This window comes from Neolamprologus brichardi, chromosome 14 (assembly GCF_056152115.1).
Source record: "Neolamprologus brichardi isolate AB-2024 chromosome 14, ASM5615211v1, whole genome shotgun sequence".
Taxonomy (NCBI): domain Eukaryota; kingdom Metazoa; phylum Chordata; class Actinopteri; order Cichliformes; family Cichlidae; genus Neolamprologus; species Neolamprologus brichardi.
In genome coordinates this window covers 16,063,663-16,080,421 of record NC_142117.1, presented here as the reverse complement: position 1 = coordinate 16,080,421, position 16,759 = coordinate 16,063,663, and the positions used below count along the sequence as shown (strand labels likewise).

Below are 16,759 nucleotides of genomic sequence, written 5' to 3'. Positions count from 1 at the left end.
CCCTGTCTCTGTGTGTGATGGCAAAAAAGTTGATTATTTTTTCAGTATACATAAAACAGACTACATCAGTTTAAATAGGCAGTAACTACAAAGAAAACCCTTGAGGCTCTTTTCTGAAGTGAGAGGGTTCTGTCATATTTGGGGCCTGCTTATAGTGATGAATAACTGGGTGTGCCTCAGAGGTTAGGAGATTTGAAGACTTGGAAAAACCCAGAAGCTATTCTAATGGTTGCTGAATCTATTTATAGAGTTAACAGCTCAAATACATGAATGCCAGTGTTTTCCATACTAGTAAACTATTAGTCTTTATTGTTACATTCCTTTACATTTTAACCCACATTGAAACATGTTAAATTAGACTGTAAATACAATGGCGGGACCAGATGAGAACTTCTCACGTGTTCTCGTTTGAATCCAGTGGTCAGGTGATCAGCCCGTCATGGTCTGGACCTTTCTTTCCACCTGATTGCAGTACTTTTCGCAGAGTCCTGTAGCCCTGTAGTGGATTAACAAGCACAATTCAATGTATTTGTATGGCAGTGATTCATAACAACAGCCTCAAGGCACTCTACATTATTAGGTAAAGACCCTACAATCACACAGCTCCCTATGAACAAGCACTTGGGACAGTGCTCCCAACAGTGGGAGGAAAAACTCTATTTTAACAGGAAGAAACCTCCAGCAGAACCAGACTCAGGGAGGGGCAACTGTCTGCTGCAACCCGCTGGGGGTGAGGGGAAAAAGAAGACACACTATTTGAGAAAGAGCCACTATAGGAGAAATGCAGAGTGGTTTACAAACACACAGCAAGGTGAATGAAGGGGAAACACTTTACATTATGTGAACCCCCCCCCCTCCCCCCCCCCCCCCCCCCCCCCACACACACACACACACTTACTTAAGCTCCTGGAGCTTCTTCTGTTTGAGCTCATCGAGGCGCAGACGTCTCTGCCGGGTTTCCTCCATCAACCGTTCGGCCTCCTTGAAGGTCTCTTTGCGCTTAGCTGTGGCTAAGCTCTCGCGTTCCTTCATCTGCTGGCGGATGGCCTGCGCGTGCTGCTGCACTTTGTGATGCTGCCTGTCGTTTTGCTCCTGCTCTTTGACCATCTCTTCCTGCTGCACTCTGCGTGGAGAGAGCACTTTTAACGGAGCGTATTAAGATTATTTGAAAATCGGTTTCGAACGGACTTTCTTACTTTAGCAGCCTCTCAAACGCTGCCTTCTCCCGACTCGCCTCCACTGACAGATTGCGCTCTTTGTAGTGAACCTGCTCCATGTGAGCCGATCTCAGCGTCGCCTCCAGCTGCACTTTCTTTGCAGCCCGCTCCCTCTCTTTTCTCCTCCACTCTCTCTCTGCAGCGTCCTGGTTCCTGCGAGCACGGAGCTCATCCTTCCAGACAAACATATACACAAGCACAAGTAGCTAAGAACATCTGTAAATCTTCTGCCAGGTTTCAAATCTTCATATATTGCACATCTGTTAGATCCTGACCTGCTCAGCCTTGTAGTCTTTTTCTTTTTCTTGCTGAGCCCTCAAACGAGCAATCTCCAATTCTTTCTCTTTCTTGATTCGTCTTTGCTCTGCTTCGTATTCTGCCTGCTGCTCCTGCAGGTTTAATGAATTGCTAATGTTAAAAACAATGTCAGAATCAAATGTGTGTGTCACATGATGTAGCTTGCTCGTCCACAAAGAACAGTGGGCTGTGACCTGCTTTTTTAGGAGATACTCCTTCACTCTCATGTCAGCCAGCTTCTCCTCCTCTATCCTCCGCTCCTTTGCCCGCATGGTCTCTGCGTTGATGCGCTTGATCTCCTCCTGCAGAAGCTGTTGCTCCATCCTCTTCTTCTCCAGCACCTGGAGGAAGACATGGGTCAGAGCAGAAACTGAGCGCGGTGTACGTTAACTGCATGTGTGGATGTGTCCTCCGCGTGCACCTCGAGATCCTCCAGGTTCATTCTCTCCTGGTCCTCTCGTGTCTGCTGACTCTCTTTCTCTTTCTTGCCTTCCTCCAATTCTCGGTTCTCCAGGCGTTTCTGGATCTGATCGTTAATTTCCTGCCTTCCCCTGAAATATAAAGCACACACACACGTGTTGACAGTGCTCCTAGTTGACCTCCACTGCTCATTATTAGGATTTCTGCGATCTCCCAAACAGAAGAAGACGAAGAATGACGTTAATTGCAAACAAATCAATCCGTGAATAGAGGGTGATAGAGGGTGTGTTTCTGATAGGGCTCCATTTACTTGACTCTCTGCTGCCTGCGTAGCTCTTCAATCTTGTTCAGAGTCTCCAGAGCCTTGCGGCGCTCCACCTCCATCATGTTGTCCAGACGCCTTTCCTCCTCTGTCAACTCCATCTGGATCTGCTTCTTCTCCTGGATCTGGTAGTCACGGTTTGCTTGGCACTGAGCACCTAAAATCAGCTGAGACGACCACACAAACACAGGTTTATTATTGTGTACTGGTATGTTTATATTTTTTTAAAGGTTGGTCATCCACACATCTGCACTTTCTTCCTACCTGGTTGAGCTGTTTGATCTCATCTTCCTGTTCCATCCTTAAAGCATTACTCCGCTCCACCAGGCGCTGTGCACGTTCCCGGGCTTCAATCTCCAGCTCAGTCAGTGGCTGGTTCTGCTTACGGGACAGGTCTGCCTCATGGATCCTATGCTTCCTTTCCTCTGCAGCTTTCTGAATAAAAAGTACATAAAAAATACTAATTAAATCAGTGGACTTCTTTGTTGTTGTTATTTTAAAATTGCAGTCAGCTTTCCTACAAGTTCCTCTTCTTTCTTCCTCAGGTAAGCCTGCCTCAGGGCCTCTCTCTCCTCCTTGAGCAGCAGCCAGGATGTTGAGTTGAGCCTCTTAAACTCAGCTGGTGGAAGTAAGACGGACTCTCTTGAAGGATCTCTCTGGGGGATCCTGGCATGATGACATGTGGTATAATGTTTCAAAAACTTGGTATACTGTATTAACATCAGCAATAGCAATCTGATTAGCCTGCCGAAATACGGCAGAGGTTTATCACAGAGCAGCACACACACTTTACAGACTCTCTTCATGTTTTATTCAAATGAGCTCGTTTCATGCTGGCCTACCGCAGATTTCGGATGAGGTCTTTGGTGATGATTTGAAGAGTCTCTCCTTCCTGGTTCTTCCATGAACAATCCTTTGCTACACATGCTGATTTTACCCGTTTGTCAAACTGCAATGACATCCACACAGAGATTTAGCTGTAATTAGCTCCCAAACTCATCCACGACCTCTGTTCTCACTGCAGCTACATGCAGTTTCTGATGATATCTGGGGATATCATTGTGAATAATAAGAGTTGAGCGTTTCCCTCCATTTCCCGCTGAGTGTGCAGGGACCCACACTCACCGATTTCTGGTTCTCAAACAGATCTTCATCCACCCGAGAAACGGGAGCCAGTGTGCGGTACCGGCCGAGGTACATTTTGCCCCTGGATGACGTGGAGCTCGAGGCAAGTCTCTGCGGGGCAGTAATTACAACGCTCAGGTGTTATCAGCAGATAACGGTCACGCATTTGAACTCTGGGATTTAGCATAGAATAGCTTTTTTATTTTTAACCTAACACTTACCATAGCTCTCGGTTACTGTGGGTCAGTGAAACAGACTATATTTGTTAAAAAAAAAAATACTAAACTCTAAATATTATACTTTGCTCTTGGATAACTTCCAGCTAGCTCAAATATTTAATGTGGTTTTTAAAAGAAATTAGCGTACTACTTATATCGGCTCCAGCTCACGGGGCACTGACTTTGAAATGTTTGGTTACCCGTTGTCATGGGAACAGGAGGAAGGGCAGACCTCACGTGACCGCAAAGTAGTGCTGTGGAAAATTTGGTATCGATTCGATACCATGTAAATACGGGGCCAGTGCTGCTGATACCGATACTGACTAACATATAAAGGCAGCTTATGCAGGGGAGAACATATCGCCATGATATTTGAGATGAATCGTCATCAATCTGAAACTTCTGACCACATTTTAATGAACGCTAAATCACTTCGATTTCTACTTTCCACAACACTTTCACACAACAAAAATCGATTTGCCCAGCTCTAGTGTAATGATGGAGCTAGGAATAAAAAAAAAAACACAAAAGACGCTTTTTAAAACCTTATTTTCAGGCAAAGCCGCTAAGCAGCAAATAGGGTTTTAAGATTTAACTGGCGCTTTAAACATGTATGCTGTATGTTCTGTAAATTTTGCTAATATTTCAAAATGCCCGAGATGCCCAACGGCGTTACCAACATGGCTGCAAAGAAACAAAACTTACTCAAACAATGTTATTGGCTTATTAAACAGTGGTTAGCTAGCTGGTAAAATGCTACACTGTAGAAATATTTGTGTTTACTTGAATACAGGGGGAAATTGCTAACACTAAAAACAGCGCTAACAAGCTTGCTCATTCCGCGGAAATACTCGTAGTTACTTAGATTTAAATTACAATTTATGTCGTTATGTGTTATTTAATTTCATACAGTCATTGCCACAGTTATACAGAGCATTATCCGGACCGTACCACCACCGTCGGCTTTCGTGGCTGGGCGGTGCTAGTTGGCCCACATGATGCGGAAATTTTGCACAAAAAATCCTTCAGCCCCGAAACGAGCAGAACTTCAGAGAGAACTCACTCTAAACTCAGGGAAAGTTAATCTGCGAGATTTTACGCATACACGGAAAAGCGGAAGTGGACACACCGAGGTTTCTGCAGGTATATATACATTAAAGACTTGGGTTTTGTAGATTACACTGTGTTGTGCACAATGGAACTGTATTACCCACAACTCTCGTGTGCAACAAAAGATTTATGCACTGCCACAAATACCGTGGTCTCCCTCCTGAATTTATGAATGTGTCTCCGGTCTTTTTGCTGATGAGGATCACACTCACACACCCCTCCATTTGGATAGGAGCCTCCCCCTGGTGTACAGCAGCTATTGGACTCCTCAGTAAATCATTAAACGCATCAGTCCGAGGACTCCTGTCATGGCATTATCAGATAGATAAACAGCAACAAGAAAATAACACTTGATAAAACAGAAGGACTTCTGCCTGAAGGACAGAAGATCACTCTCAGGTGATAGTGTCACAAACTGATGGTCACCTCCTCCGGCCCTCGTGAAGCCAGCGTGCAGCGCAGGGTACCCGCCATAATTCAATCAGCTTCAGGGTGTAGAAGTTGACCATTAACCTCTGGTGCTGATTGCAAACACTTCTTTGCTTGTAAGCAGCTGCCTGTGTACAGTGGATCCTGAAGCAAAGTTCACTGCTACAGGCTGCAAAAGGCAGGAGCTCCTCTGGAAGCTGCTTTGCAAGTGTTTTAGGACTGAGCTGCAACCATGGCTGCCTCAGGTTATGGATACTACAGAAGTACAATATTTCTGGCCATGTTTGTGGGCTACACATTGTACTACTTCAACAGAAAGACGTTCTCCTTCGTGATGCCTTCTGTAATGCAAGAGATCAAGCTGGATAAGGACGATCTGGGTATGTCAGTACTATAAACTTGAACCCTGTGTACCTTCTATAAATGTGAGAACACTGATGTGCCTTTACAACAATTGTGCAGCAAGTGCATGAGCGCTCCTCTTTTCTCAGGTATGATCACCAGCAGTCAATCTTTGGCCTACGCTATTAGTAAGTTCATCAGTGGTGTCCTGTCAGACCAAATCAGCGCCCGCTGGCTCTTCTCCATTGGCCTGTTCATGGTGGGAGGCATCAACGTGATCTTCTCTTGGTCCTCCACTGTCGCTGTCTTCTCTGCCCTCTGGTTTCTCAACGGTCTGGGCCAAGGCCTGGGCTGGCCTCCCTGTGGCAGGGTGCTGCGCAAGGTATATGACCCGGTACCCTCTAATTCAAATTGAGTTTAAAATTTAAGTTTCTTCTGAGTGTTACAAAAAACAAACCGACACTGCAGTAGGAAAATACAGAATGAGCTAATAAAGTAAAGCAAGTAAACAGGATGAAATAATGAAATGGACCTAAAACTGTTTGTATTCTCTATAAGATCTTGAATGAACTGGAAACTGATACTCTCGTCTGGATTATTTTTTGGTCAGCAGCTCACTGCTGAGTGACATTTCAGACACTGAGATTCACCCTATAGCTGTCAGCGATCATGCTTCTGTATCTTTAACACTAATGCACAAGAATAATACTACGCCAAGTAAAAACTGGAGATTTAACACATCACTACTTAAAGATGAAGACTTTATTAAATATTTTAAAAAGGAATGGATTTCATATTTAGACTTTAATGACACTCCCGGAACATCTGCTTCTGTTCTATGGGAAGCAGGAAAAGCTGTGATGAGAGGTAAAATAATTTCTTTCTCATCACACAAAAAGAAAGAAGAAAACAAAAATATTCAGGAATTAGAAAAAACCATCAAATCCTTAGAAGAAGCCTACGCGTTCCACCAAGATCAAGAAATAATGAACAAAATATGCAAAACAAAACTAGAATTAAATGAAATTATTAATAGAAAAACACAATGCCTTGTACAAAGACTTCGCTTGCAGAATTTTGAACACAGTAACAAATCAGGTCGATTTCTAGCAAACCAGTTAAAAATAAATAAAGAAAAAACAACTATATGTGCTACTAAAGATTTATCGGGGAACACAATATATGACCCTGGAAGAATAAACAACATTTTTAGGGATTTCTATGAAACTTTATATTCACCACAAATAAACCCGTCTAAAAATGAAATTGATTTGTTTCTTGACAACGTAACTCTTCCAAAATTACTAGACAGTCAAGCAATAGCACTGGATTCGCCACTGACGCCAGGTGAACTCCAGGAAGCCCTGATAAGTATGCCCAATAACAAGGCTCCAGGTCCAGACGGCTTTCCTGCAGAATTCTACAAAGAATTCTGGACAATTTTGGCACCAGTATTCCATAGATTGTTGCAGGAAATCAAGAAAAATGGCAGACTACCACCAAATATGAATTCTGCCAACATTAATCTCCTGCTAAAACCAGGAAAAGACCCTTTATTTCCCTCAAGTTATCGTCCAATATCCCTTATAAATGTAGACCTTAAAATAATCTGCAAAGCTCTCTCAAAGAGATTAGAGAAAATAACCCCCCTCTTAATTCATCCTGACCAAACTGGTTTCATAAAAGGTCGGCACTCCTCAACAAACACTCGTAGATTATTTAATTTAATAGACTACTCATACAATAAAAACATTGAAACCATAATATTATCTCTAGATGCAGAAAAAGCATTTGACAGAGTTAACTGGAAATTTTTATTTGCAACTTTACACAAATTTGGTTTTGGAAACTCTTTCATAAATTGGATAAGAATATTATACAATTCCCCAACAGCTCGTATCAGAACAAATGACCAGACATCCTCCAGCTTTTGTCTCATGAGGGGCACCAGACAGGGATGCCCACTCTCCCCTTCACTTTTTGCAATTTTTATCGAACCTCTAGCAGCAGCATTTAGACAGGCTACAACAATTAAGGGCATAAAATGTAAGAACGTAGAACATAAAATCAGTCTCTATGCGGATGATGTGTTGCTTTTTCTGCAAAACTCACAAATCAACCTCTCTGAGGTAATTACTCTAATAAACTGGTTTTCAAGAGTTTCAGATTATTCAATTAATTGGCCAAAATCTACAGTTCTTCCCATTAACTGCTCCTTCCATAATTCATCTTCTGCCCCACTACAATCTGGAAATATTAAATATTTAGGTATTAATGTTTCTCCTAAGCTTTCAGACTTAATTAAATTAAACCACATCCCACTTCTAAAGAAAGTAGAAGGCGATCTGACTAGATGGAAATCTCTACCCATATCACTCATGGGAAGGGTCGCCACTATAAAAATGATGATCTTGCCAAAAATAAATTACTTATTTTTAATGATCCCCAACAAACCATCACAAGATTGGTTCAGATCTCTGGATTCACATATTTCTAAATTCCTTTGGAAAGATAAACCCCCGCGTATCAGCTTAAAAACACTACAAAGAACCAAGGATAGAGGAGGATTAGATCTGCCTAATTTTCACCAATACTTCTTAGCCAACAGGCTTCAGTTCATCTCAGAATGGTTAAAATGTACCCTCTTAGATGAGCCCTGGCTAGATGTTGAACAGGCACTATGCAATGATCTAGAGATTTCAGACCTACCATTTATTAGCTCAAACATCAAAAGACATGAATGCTTTAAAAGCATCAACATCAGCTTTTCTCTGACAGCATGGTGGGAGTTTCTAAAAATAACGGAGTCTTCATTAATCCCATGCAAACGTACACCTATCTGGAATAACCCTGACATATTACAAAACAATAATAAGATTAATTTCCCAGAATGGAGTTGTAAAGGAATTAAATACTTAGAACATATATTAGAGGGAACAGAATTTATTCCATTTGACAGACTAGTTACACAATATGGGATCAACAAGAAAAGATTTTTAGAATATCAACAAATTAAATCCATAGTAAAAAAGAAATTTAACCTCAGTCAAGTTGAATTACAAACACCACCAGGTGTGGTTCAATTTCTTACTCTTAAATCCCCCAAACTATTATCTAAAATATACAGAACACTTTCTAAAATAGATGAATCAATATCCCTTCCTATTGCAAAGTGGGAAGCAGATTTATCAGTCAGCTTAGACCAAAACGTCTGGTCTCAGATGTGCTTAAAAACCTTTAAATTGATTAAAAATCCCAATCTGCAATTAATACAATACAAAATACTGCATAGAGTGCACTATACAGGTCATCGAATGTTCAAGATGGGCTTTACATCCGCCAACAACTGCTCACACTGTCAAGGCAATACACCAGACAATTACATCCACGCTCTTTGGTTCTGTCCACCAGTGCAGAAGTTTTGGCACGAGATATGTGAAGACTTATCAAAGTGTCTGAAATGTAAAATTCCAACCTCCCCTTTAGTATGCTTGTTGGGAAATTTGGATGATGTCACTACAGAAACTAATACAGTCCACATGGTTTTTACTGCCCTATGCATCGCCAAGAAAACGGTCCTCATGAACTGGAAAAATAAAAATAATCTTAATTCTAGCCAATATAGAAACTATCTAATAGATCACATTAGTCTCGATATAGCCTCTGCCACCACATTAGATCAATCCCTCTGGGCTCCTTTGATCGGCTCCATCACCTAGCGGGGTTGGGGGGTCGTGGTTTGGTCCCGCCTTGGCTATTGTGGTTGATGTGGAGGTTGGGATGGGCTTAGGGCACCTGGAGGACCCCTAGAGACGTTATCCCTGGAGGGCTTAACCCGGGGGTTGTGTTCATAACCTGGTTAGTGGCTCTGGTCGCTCTCAGAGGGTGTTCTCCTCGTGGCTGCGTGCAGCGGGGCTGGAGGATGGTCTGTGCTGGCGGACGTAGGTTACTGGCCTGGTGGCCTGGCTGCCCCTGAGTGGATCCGGGGCGGGCGTGGGGGTTTGGGGTTCGGGGGTGCTTCGCCTCCGTGCTGGGGCTCTGGCTGGGCCTTGGGGGCTTCGGTCCTCGTCGGTGTGTCGCCGAGGTTGTGGGCGGGTGGGTGCACGGGGGCTCAGCCCTGGCGCAGGGGGCCTCTTGTGCATCGGCCTAACCGGGGGGCTCTTCAACTGGCAGGGAGGTTGTTCCATCTTTGCAGGAGTCCACTCTGCAGGTGGGGGAGAGACATAGGAGAGGTGGAGAATAAACTTAACCTGGGTGTCTGTGTCTTGTGTAGTCTGGGAGATGATTGAATGTTGGGGTGGGTACAGTTTCCTCTGCGGTGGGGTGGGGTGGGCTGCCCCGGGTCCTGTGGGGCTTGGCGGTGCTGCTGCCGTAGGCCCCGGTCTGGATGGGCCTGGGCTCCCTTGCCTTGGTGGATACCAGAGGACGGGGGTGCCTATTGGGGTCAGCGGGGGAGCTGGCCCTAGGGAGGGACACCCTCCCCTCCCTTCTTTTCCTCCCCATCCCCGGCTGCCTCCCTCTTCCCGCTCCACCACACCCACCCACACAGGTAGGGCTTTGGGGTGCGGGTGTGTCACCAGGGTGCAGGGGAGACATTCCCCCCCCCCCTCTGTCCTCTTCTGGCCACCTGTGCCTCAATTTTATCTCACAACTTAGACATCCACATTACTTACACTCTCATAACACACACACACATATATATATATATAGGGCCTTGAGGGTGGGCACGTTAACGGCGTCCAGTAGACGGTCTGTGTATTCAAACCTACCTCTGGCGCCGGTGCCCACCTCTCAATTTTAAATCCATGTAGACATTGAGGGTTCTCGGGAGGGGCCGTGCTAACACCTGCTGCTCTCTGGCAGCAGCACCATGCTCTCCCTTGTTTTAAACACACTTTAGAGCAACACGCAGCAACACTACACTTGAGCGGGAGGAGGAGGGTATGGGGTCTTAACACACCCCCGTTCTCTGCTAGCCATCGAGGCGGGGGGGCTGGGAAGAGATGCTGGCTGTCCGATTGGCCTCCCTGCTGCTGCGGAGCCTGGGGCGGTCTGCTAGCCTCCACCCCGGAGGGAAGGGTAACATCTCTTGGGTCTGGGTGCCGTTTCCCCCTCTGGGGGCGAGGATACCTGGACCCGGGGTATAGAGTATGTTTGGGGAGTGTGATTGTGTGTACATGTCCATTTACGTTTATTCCTACGTTGGGTGAGTGCTGAGTGTTTGTATATGTGTGCATGAGGGTGGGAATGCATGTCTGTGTCTGTGTGTGCCTGTTTGTCTGTGTCTATATGTCAGGTCGGGTCTTAGACTCCACCTCTCTGGGAACTCCCAGGCCCTCCAAGTGTGGAGGCCTATCTCCCCTCACCACACTCCCTGCCGGTGACTGATGCCCTCAGGGGTCGGTGCATTGTTGGTTCTTGGTGTCCGGGGCTGGGCGCTCAGGTCATGTGCCAGCTCACTCCCGGTGGCTACTTGGCGGGGCCTGGCGCCTGCTGCTCAGTCAGGCCTCTTCCGGGGCGCGGAGGGCCCTCGGGTCTCTGGCCTCTGTGCCTGCGGCTCGGTTCACTCTGGCACAGCTGGCTGCCGGCGGAGCCGGCGGGCACGCCGGTGCAGCCCCCTCTAGTTTCTGCCTGGCGGCTACTGGGTGACCCCTCGTCTGGGTATCCTCAGCCCTTCCCATGAAGGTGGCACGGATGCCCCTCCGGTGGTCCTCCTTGGGCTCTTGCACTCTGGGACCTCTGGATGTCTGGGGCCTGGATCTCCTCCATGCCTGCTTCATGCCCTGAGGGACAGGGCTATGGCTCTCTACATCCTCTTGCAGACCATTACATGGGGAAACCATTTGAATACAAGCGCGCCGACCCACACAGGTGTGCACACAGGTGTTCACTGTTTGTAGACTTAAATCACACCTTTCTTGGCTGCTACTTCAAAGCACATTGTGCGCTGTCTGTCCTGCGTGCTGCACAACAACATTCAATATTTAGTATTTACTGCTGTTTACACTTAGCTAGATTAATGCGATGGTGTTGTGTATAGTATGTTGCTTTGTTTTGTTTTTTTGTTTTTTTTGCTTGTTTTCTATTCTTTTTCTCTCAACAGGTGATCCCGGAGATATTTTTTTTCCCCCCTTTCTCACTGTCCCTCTCCCCTTCTGTTTTTCTTTTCCTTCCTCTTTCTTTCTCCCTTTCCTATCCCTCACTCATGTCTGTCCCGTCTGTAACAACTGAAAATAAAATAAAATAAATAATAAAAACAAAGGTCGATCAAATGGACCAATACGGCAATGCCATGATGATCCATTTGGCAAAATAAATCCATTGGGTATCCTTGTTGGTCTTCAGACAACAATTCTGACGACTAAAGAACCAAATGGGACAGGCAAAAAAGAAAAAAAAAAAAAAAGAAAAAAAAAAAAGAACTGGAAACTGATGTTAGATCCCAACTATTTTATCAGCAGGTCAGGCAGAGTTAGAGCGTAAACAGCTAATCCAAGACAATAAAACAAGTTTCTTTTTAAACTGTATTTTCATAGTGTCTTAAACAGGACTCAGAAATCTGTAACTGTTTTGTGTGTCTGAAAGAAAAAAAGAATATCTGACTTTTAAACTACCAAGTGTGGGGATCGTCTTAAAAATCCTCTGTGGGTATCAAGGAACTTCCTGCCAGGGCTGTCTTGACTTAATGTTTTTCCCTCTTTTCCTCCATCAGTGGTTCGAGCCCTCTCAGTTCGGGACGTGGTGGGCGGTTCTGTCCTGCAGCATGAATCTGGCCGGCAGCTTGGGCCCCATCGTTGCCACTGTGCTGTCGCAGAGTTACAGCTGGAGGGCGATACTGTCCGCCTCTGGAATGATTTGCATCGTTGCCTCATTTGTTTGCCTACTGGTAATCAAGAACGAGCCCAAGGATGTGGGGCTGCCCAACATAGAGGTGTCGACCAAAAAGAGCAAAGGCGGTGAGTCTGACTCTTAGTCAGGCACAATCAGAAACTGGTGCGGTTCAACTGGTTTGAACCGCTGCTTTTCTCAGAATCTTGTTAACACATAGACAATGCTCTGATAACACAAATTTGAACACACACACATGCACGTGTGTCTGTTGTCTAACGGCATGGGCCCTGAGCGCTGTAACTAAAGATCAGTAACTCGGTGGACTCTGCACTCAGCGTGTCCCTCACGTGAAACCAGCTCATGCAAAGTGTGAACACAGGATGTGATGCAAGTTTCTTTTTAAAACTGAGGAGTGCTCCCATCACCACATCACTCACATCTGTGCTCGTGGTATCCAAAAAAGGGTCTTCTGTCTGCTTCCTCTTCAGGATCCTCAAGCCATGAAAGCACCCTGTCTGAGTTTCTCCTGTCCCCCTACCTGTGGCTGCTGTCCATCTCCTACCTGGTGGTGTTTGGGGTGAAGACCGCCTGCACAGACTGGGGCCAGCTGTTTCTCATTCAGGACAAGGGCCAGTCTACACTCATGGGTACGGACGAGGGGAAAAGCAGTCGCTTCTGGAGTCTGCTTTGAAATAAAGAGTCAAACTCACTGTGTTCCTTTTCTTAGGTAGCTCATACATGAGCGCCCTGGAGGCTGGCGGGCTGGTGGGCAGTCTGGCTGCAGGTTACCTCTCTGACAAAGCTGTGGCCAGAGTGAGTTTGTTTTTTAAATATGAGTCATTATTTGATCCAAGATTATGGTCAATAACAGCCTGTTTAATATAGAGAGAACTGGACTAGAAAGGGTTTTAACCTTTGAATATTTCAATGTTATTTTTTGGAAATCGTCTTCTGTTTAAGATTGCTTTCTCCCTGTCTGCACTTTCTTCATCATTTCATAAGTTAAAGGGATAAAACACCCCTAAGTGGGCAATCAGTGTTATTTTATTCAGCTTATAGCCAGGAAATGGAACATCTCATAGTATTTTCTTTGTGTGCAGCAAGGGATGAGGCTCTATGGTAATCCCCGCCACTTCATCCTGATCTGCATGATGGCAGGAATGTTTGTGTCCATGTACCTGTTCAGACTCACTGTTACTCCTGACAGCTCAAAGGTAACACAGACACATTAATTCCTGTGACCTGTTCACACTGCACAGCAAATGCCAGACTTCAGTAGCCCTTTTTTTTTTTAAAAATCTCTCCTCTGTACATCAAGGTGTGGATACTTGGCTTGGGCGCCGCCTTCGGTTTCTCCTCATATGGACCAATAGCGTTGTTTGGAGTTATAGCCAATGAGAGCGCTCCATCCAACTACTGCGGGACATCACATGCTATTGTTGCCCTGATGGCAAACAGTAAGTTTTCATTCATTGAAAGTTAAATTCTAAAGTTGTGTTTTGTGTGTGTTGCGCTCCTTCCATTGAAATAATCCATGTGAATTCCCATTGTAGTTGGTGGCTTCCTTTCTGGACTCCCATTCAGCACCATTGCCAAGCACCATGGCTGGGAAAAGGCCTTCTGGGTAGCAGAGGTCACCTGCCTTGTCACTACTATCGGATTCTTCCTCCTGCGCAACATTCGAACAAAGATGGGACACGTGCCCAAGAAGGCGGACTGAGCTCATTCTGTGCGAGCCAGTCATTTTTACGTCTTTGTTTTTAATTAGTGATATGTGAAATAAAGTTCATAGAAATGTGCAAAGGTGCTTCTCAACATGTTGCTTAAATAGTGTGTGAACTTGAAGAAATTACTGCAAATTGCTAGAGAATGTTTTTTCTGATAATGCCTCTGCAGGACTGCAATAGTAAAGAGTGCAAAATAGGAGGCTACAACACACTGAAATGAGCAATCTTAGGTCAATGATACTTTTTCTTAGTTAACCCTATAACACTAATATCAGTTGACTTTTGCAAATTCCAGTCCTGTGAATTTGCTTTTTAATTTATTTTTTAAAAAAGCAACATGATCAGAGTACCCCATTATACCTTATTTTATCAGACATTGTACAGGATAAGAGTACTTCAATTTGTCATGTATTGCACTTTAGTGTACTTTGATGAAGTATATTGAGTAAAATATACCCACCGTTAGCGATACTGTTACAGAAACTGCACATTAGTGTTCTAGGGTTATTTTTCCAATTTTACACTTAATGCGCCAAAGTCTTCACTCACTAATTCAGTAAAATGGATTCAGAACATTTAAATACAGTATGGATTTTAATCTCTGAATTATTTACAAAACAATGTATTTACAAAGTGTTAATGCGAAAATGTGGGCAGAAAAAAAAAAAAAAAAAACGGTCCAAGACAAGAAAAAGGAGTCCACTTATTTCTTTTCAGTCTGTGAATGCGCTGATTTAAGATCCAGCTCCAAAGTTGCCGGCTTTCTCTGCTACCTCCAGTGCACTCTTCAGATTCTGATCAAAGAGCTCACACCTGAAAAGCAAGAGTAAATGTGTGGGTGTTAAACAGTGGGTACAGTAATAAATTATTTCAGGATAATGCAATCCTAATTCTCTTTAATACCTGATTGGCATTTCCAGAGAATAGAACGGGTTCTTGAGGGCGAAATCTGAATACACCTCATAAATCTTCCTCAACAACGCATCGATTCCAGACTGTCGCGGGTCCGCCAGCACGATAAACTTTATCCCTGAGAGAACAAAATGAAAAAGATGTAATTTTATAATAGTGACTATCAACAAGCTGGGAAGGAAGGAATTTATACACCAGGAAGATTTATTACTGGAGTTGCATGCTGTTCACAGCTAAAATTAAATGAAATCGTTACATATGGAAGTGCTTTGGTTTTTAAATCTACAGCCAACTAAGAAATTACTTCTTTGGTATTTTTAACCTAAAATGACACTTAATTGCACCACTGACCTGTGAGAGTCTGGAAGCAGTGAAGTTTGAAGACGTCAGTTTCTAACATTTCAATCCCTGAACTGCCAGCTTCAGGGGATAACTGTGAACCTATTGCAAACAACCTGAGGGAGGGATCACAAAAATAGGTGTCTTTATTTAGCTTCATTCATAAAGTGAAGGTACATACAGTTTTTGTCTGAAGTTTAGCTACTGGGCACGAATGTCATGGTAATTTCTGGATTTTAATGAGTTCTTTGAACTGAAGAATTAAGCGTACAAGATTTTGTCTGATCCACACAGGGTTAAAAAAGGCTCAAAGGCCTAAACAAATATTTAGTTAAATGAATGTTTGCAAGTTGCATTTTGTCCAGGTGTCCTTATTAAAATATTAATAATAAAATAAAATATTAATAAGTGTATGTATACTTTCGATCCTGTGTAGAGTAGGAAAAAAATCAAACAACAGTACATACTATAAAAATGTATTGATGTAATGTATTGTTTTCACTTCCTTTGGCTCCCATTCAGAAAAAACAAAACAAAACATAAATAACACTAGTAAACACCTGGCCCCGCTGTCCACTGTGCAGCTCGGGTTTAATCCACACACACGAAATTACTTACGAGTGGAACATGGACGCCAGCATCAGCTTCTCATTGGAGCTCAGGCGCGCTCGTCCAAAGCGAATAGACACGGGATAGTTTGAAGGATCTTTCAGGTATTCAAGGATGTCCTTCCCATCTGATGTGTTCTTCCCGATCACATCAACTCCATTGATGGACAGCACTGCATGGCCCACTGACGAATGACAAGAGGTTTCAGTCCAGTCATACAGTCAAGCTAGTGACACCGCAGTATTTTTAAATGAAGAACAGTGAACATTTCAGTTAACTTGGACTGTAAAAAACGATACAAATACGCATACTATAGATAACAAACCGACAAAGACTGCATGCGAGTATTTTAGCTTGGGCATAAGGCAGGTTTCGTTAGAGATTGCCCATATAGCTAGCTAATAAATAAGCTAACGATGTGCCCGTGAGGTTACCTCTGATTCCGTCCCGCTGTCCAAACGATACGACCACCTTCTCGTCGTGGTGCTTCAGCACCAAGTCCAAAGGGTAGCTGAAGGTTTTCTCCACCTCTGCTCGCGGGACATAGTTATCATATTGATAAATTAACCCTCCAGCCTTGTTCACCACATACACACTGTATATCACCATCTTTGCAACGTCCTGCCCAGCTGACAGCGGCTGTCACATGACCTCGACGGGTGGCTAAAAATCAAATGAATAAATTAGATTTTACTTGTATTTGTATTTGTATTTGTATGTATTTGTAAAAGTTTGAGTTTTTGGTCTCAAACCTGCCGCTGTAATGACTGTGAGAATGTTTGCCAATTTCATAAGTCAAATAAAGTCAATAAAAGCGACGAAACATGAGAAAACTCAAGTTCCCATAATGCCCCAATCTCA

At 44.0% G+C, this 16,759-nt stretch overlaps 3 protein-coding genes across 6 annotated transcripts; 1 reads left to right on the top strand and 2 right to left on the bottom strand.

Moving 5' to 3' along the window:
• Nucleotides 1–279: 279 nt before the first annotated feature.
• cfap45 (cilia and flagella associated protein 45) lies at nucleotides 280–4,698 on the bottom strand. 2 transcript variants are annotated; one of them, XM_006799814.3, is made up of 12 exons: nucleotides 4,551–4,698; nucleotides 3,382–3,492; nucleotides 3,099–3,205; nucleotides 2,778–2,922; nucleotides 2,521–2,691; nucleotides 2,245–2,423; nucleotides 1,936–2,065; nucleotides 1,709–1,855; nucleotides 1,493–1,606; nucleotides 1,197–1,390; nucleotides 899–1,123; nucleotides 280–496 (listed from the first exon to the last, which is right to left on the bottom strand). In XM_006799814.3, exons 2-12 carry the CDS (start codon nucleotides 3,454–3,456, stop codon nucleotides 430–432), a joined length of 1,554 nt encoding a protein of 517 aa, XP_006799877.2. In that variant the 5' UTR covers nucleotides 3,457–3,492; nucleotides 4,551–4,698; the 3' UTR covers nucleotides 280–429. The 2 variants fall into 2 exon arrangements, with proteins under 2 accessions (XP_006799877.2, XP_006799875.2); XM_006799812.3 differs by lacking the exon at nucleotides 4,551–4,698 and adding an exon at nucleotides 3,603–4,121.
• On the top strand, nucleotides 4,597–14,932 carry slc37a4a (solute carrier family 37 member 4a). 3 transcript variants are annotated; one of them, XM_087850901.1, is made up of 10 exons: nucleotides 4,597–4,742; nucleotides 4,910–5,172; nucleotides 5,263–5,518; nucleotides 5,630–5,862; nucleotides 12,193–12,436; nucleotides 12,800–12,958; nucleotides 13,039–13,124; nucleotides 13,412–13,525; nucleotides 13,630–13,768; nucleotides 13,865–14,932. In XM_087850901.1, the coding sequence occupies exons 3-10, from the start codon at nucleotides 5,371–5,373 to the stop codon at nucleotides 14,029–14,031; spliced, it is 1,290 nt and encodes a 429-aa protein (XP_087707027.1). In that variant the 5' UTR covers nucleotides 4,597–4,742; nucleotides 4,910–5,172; nucleotides 5,263–5,370; the 3' UTR covers nucleotides 14,032–14,932. The 3 variants fall into 3 exon arrangements, with proteins under 3 accessions (XP_087707027.1, XP_006799879.1, XP_087707026.1); XM_006799816.3 differs by having other exon boundaries at nucleotides 4,910–5,518; XM_087850900.1 differs by lacking the exon at nucleotides 4,597–4,742 and having other exon boundaries at nucleotides 4,796–5,518.
• trappc4 (trafficking protein particle complex subunit 4) lies at nucleotides 14,493–16,558 on the bottom strand. The gene is made up of 5 exons (XM_006799818.3): nucleotides 16,333–16,558; nucleotides 15,908–16,082; nucleotides 15,302–15,405; nucleotides 14,942–15,068; nucleotides 14,493–14,851 (listed from the first exon to the last, which is right to left on the bottom strand). Exons 1-5 carry the CDS (start codon nucleotides 16,505–16,507, stop codon nucleotides 14,773–14,775), a joined length of 660 nt encoding a protein of 219 aa, XP_006799881.1. The 5' UTR covers nucleotides 16,508–16,558; the 3' UTR covers nucleotides 14,493–14,772.
• Nucleotides 16,559–16,759: the final 201 nt, after the last annotated feature.

Bases quoted from the DNA above. Each gene is read 5' to 3' on its own strand.
- cfap45 (XM_006799812.3), bottom strand. The intron at 3,206-3,381 runs GTGAGTGTGGGT...ATGTCATTGCAG, and splicing joins TGTTTGAGAACCAGAAATCG to TTTGACAAACGGGTAAAATC. The intron at 2,066-2,244 runs GTAAATGGAGCC...TTTATATTTCAG, and splicing joins CGCAGGCAGCAGAGAGTCAA to GGGAAGGCAGGAAATTAACG.
- slc37a4a (XM_087850901.1), top strand. From the start codon at position 5,371: ATGGCTGCCTCAGGTTATGGATACTACAGAAGTACAATATTTCTGGCC. The intron at 5,863-12,192 runs GTATATGACCCG...TTCCTCCATCAG, and splicing joins GTGGCAGGGTGCTGCGCAAG to TGGTTCGAGCCCTCTCAGTT. The intron at 13,526-13,629 runs GTAACACAGACA...CTGTACATCAAG, and splicing joins TTACTCCTGACAGCTCAAAG to GTGTGGATACTTGGCTTGGG.
- trappc4 (XM_006799818.3), bottom strand. From the start codon at position 16,507: ATGGTGATATACAGTGTGTATGTGGTGAACAAGGCTGGAGGGTTAATT. The intron at 15,406-15,907 runs GTAAGTAATTTC...TCCCTCCCTCAG, and splicing joins CTGGCGTCCATGTTCCACTC to GTTGTTTGCAATAGGTTCAC. The intron at 14,852-14,941 runs GTATTAAAGAGA...CTTGCTTTTCAG, and splicing joins TCTCTGGAAATGCCAATCAG to GTGTGAGCTCTTTGATCAGA.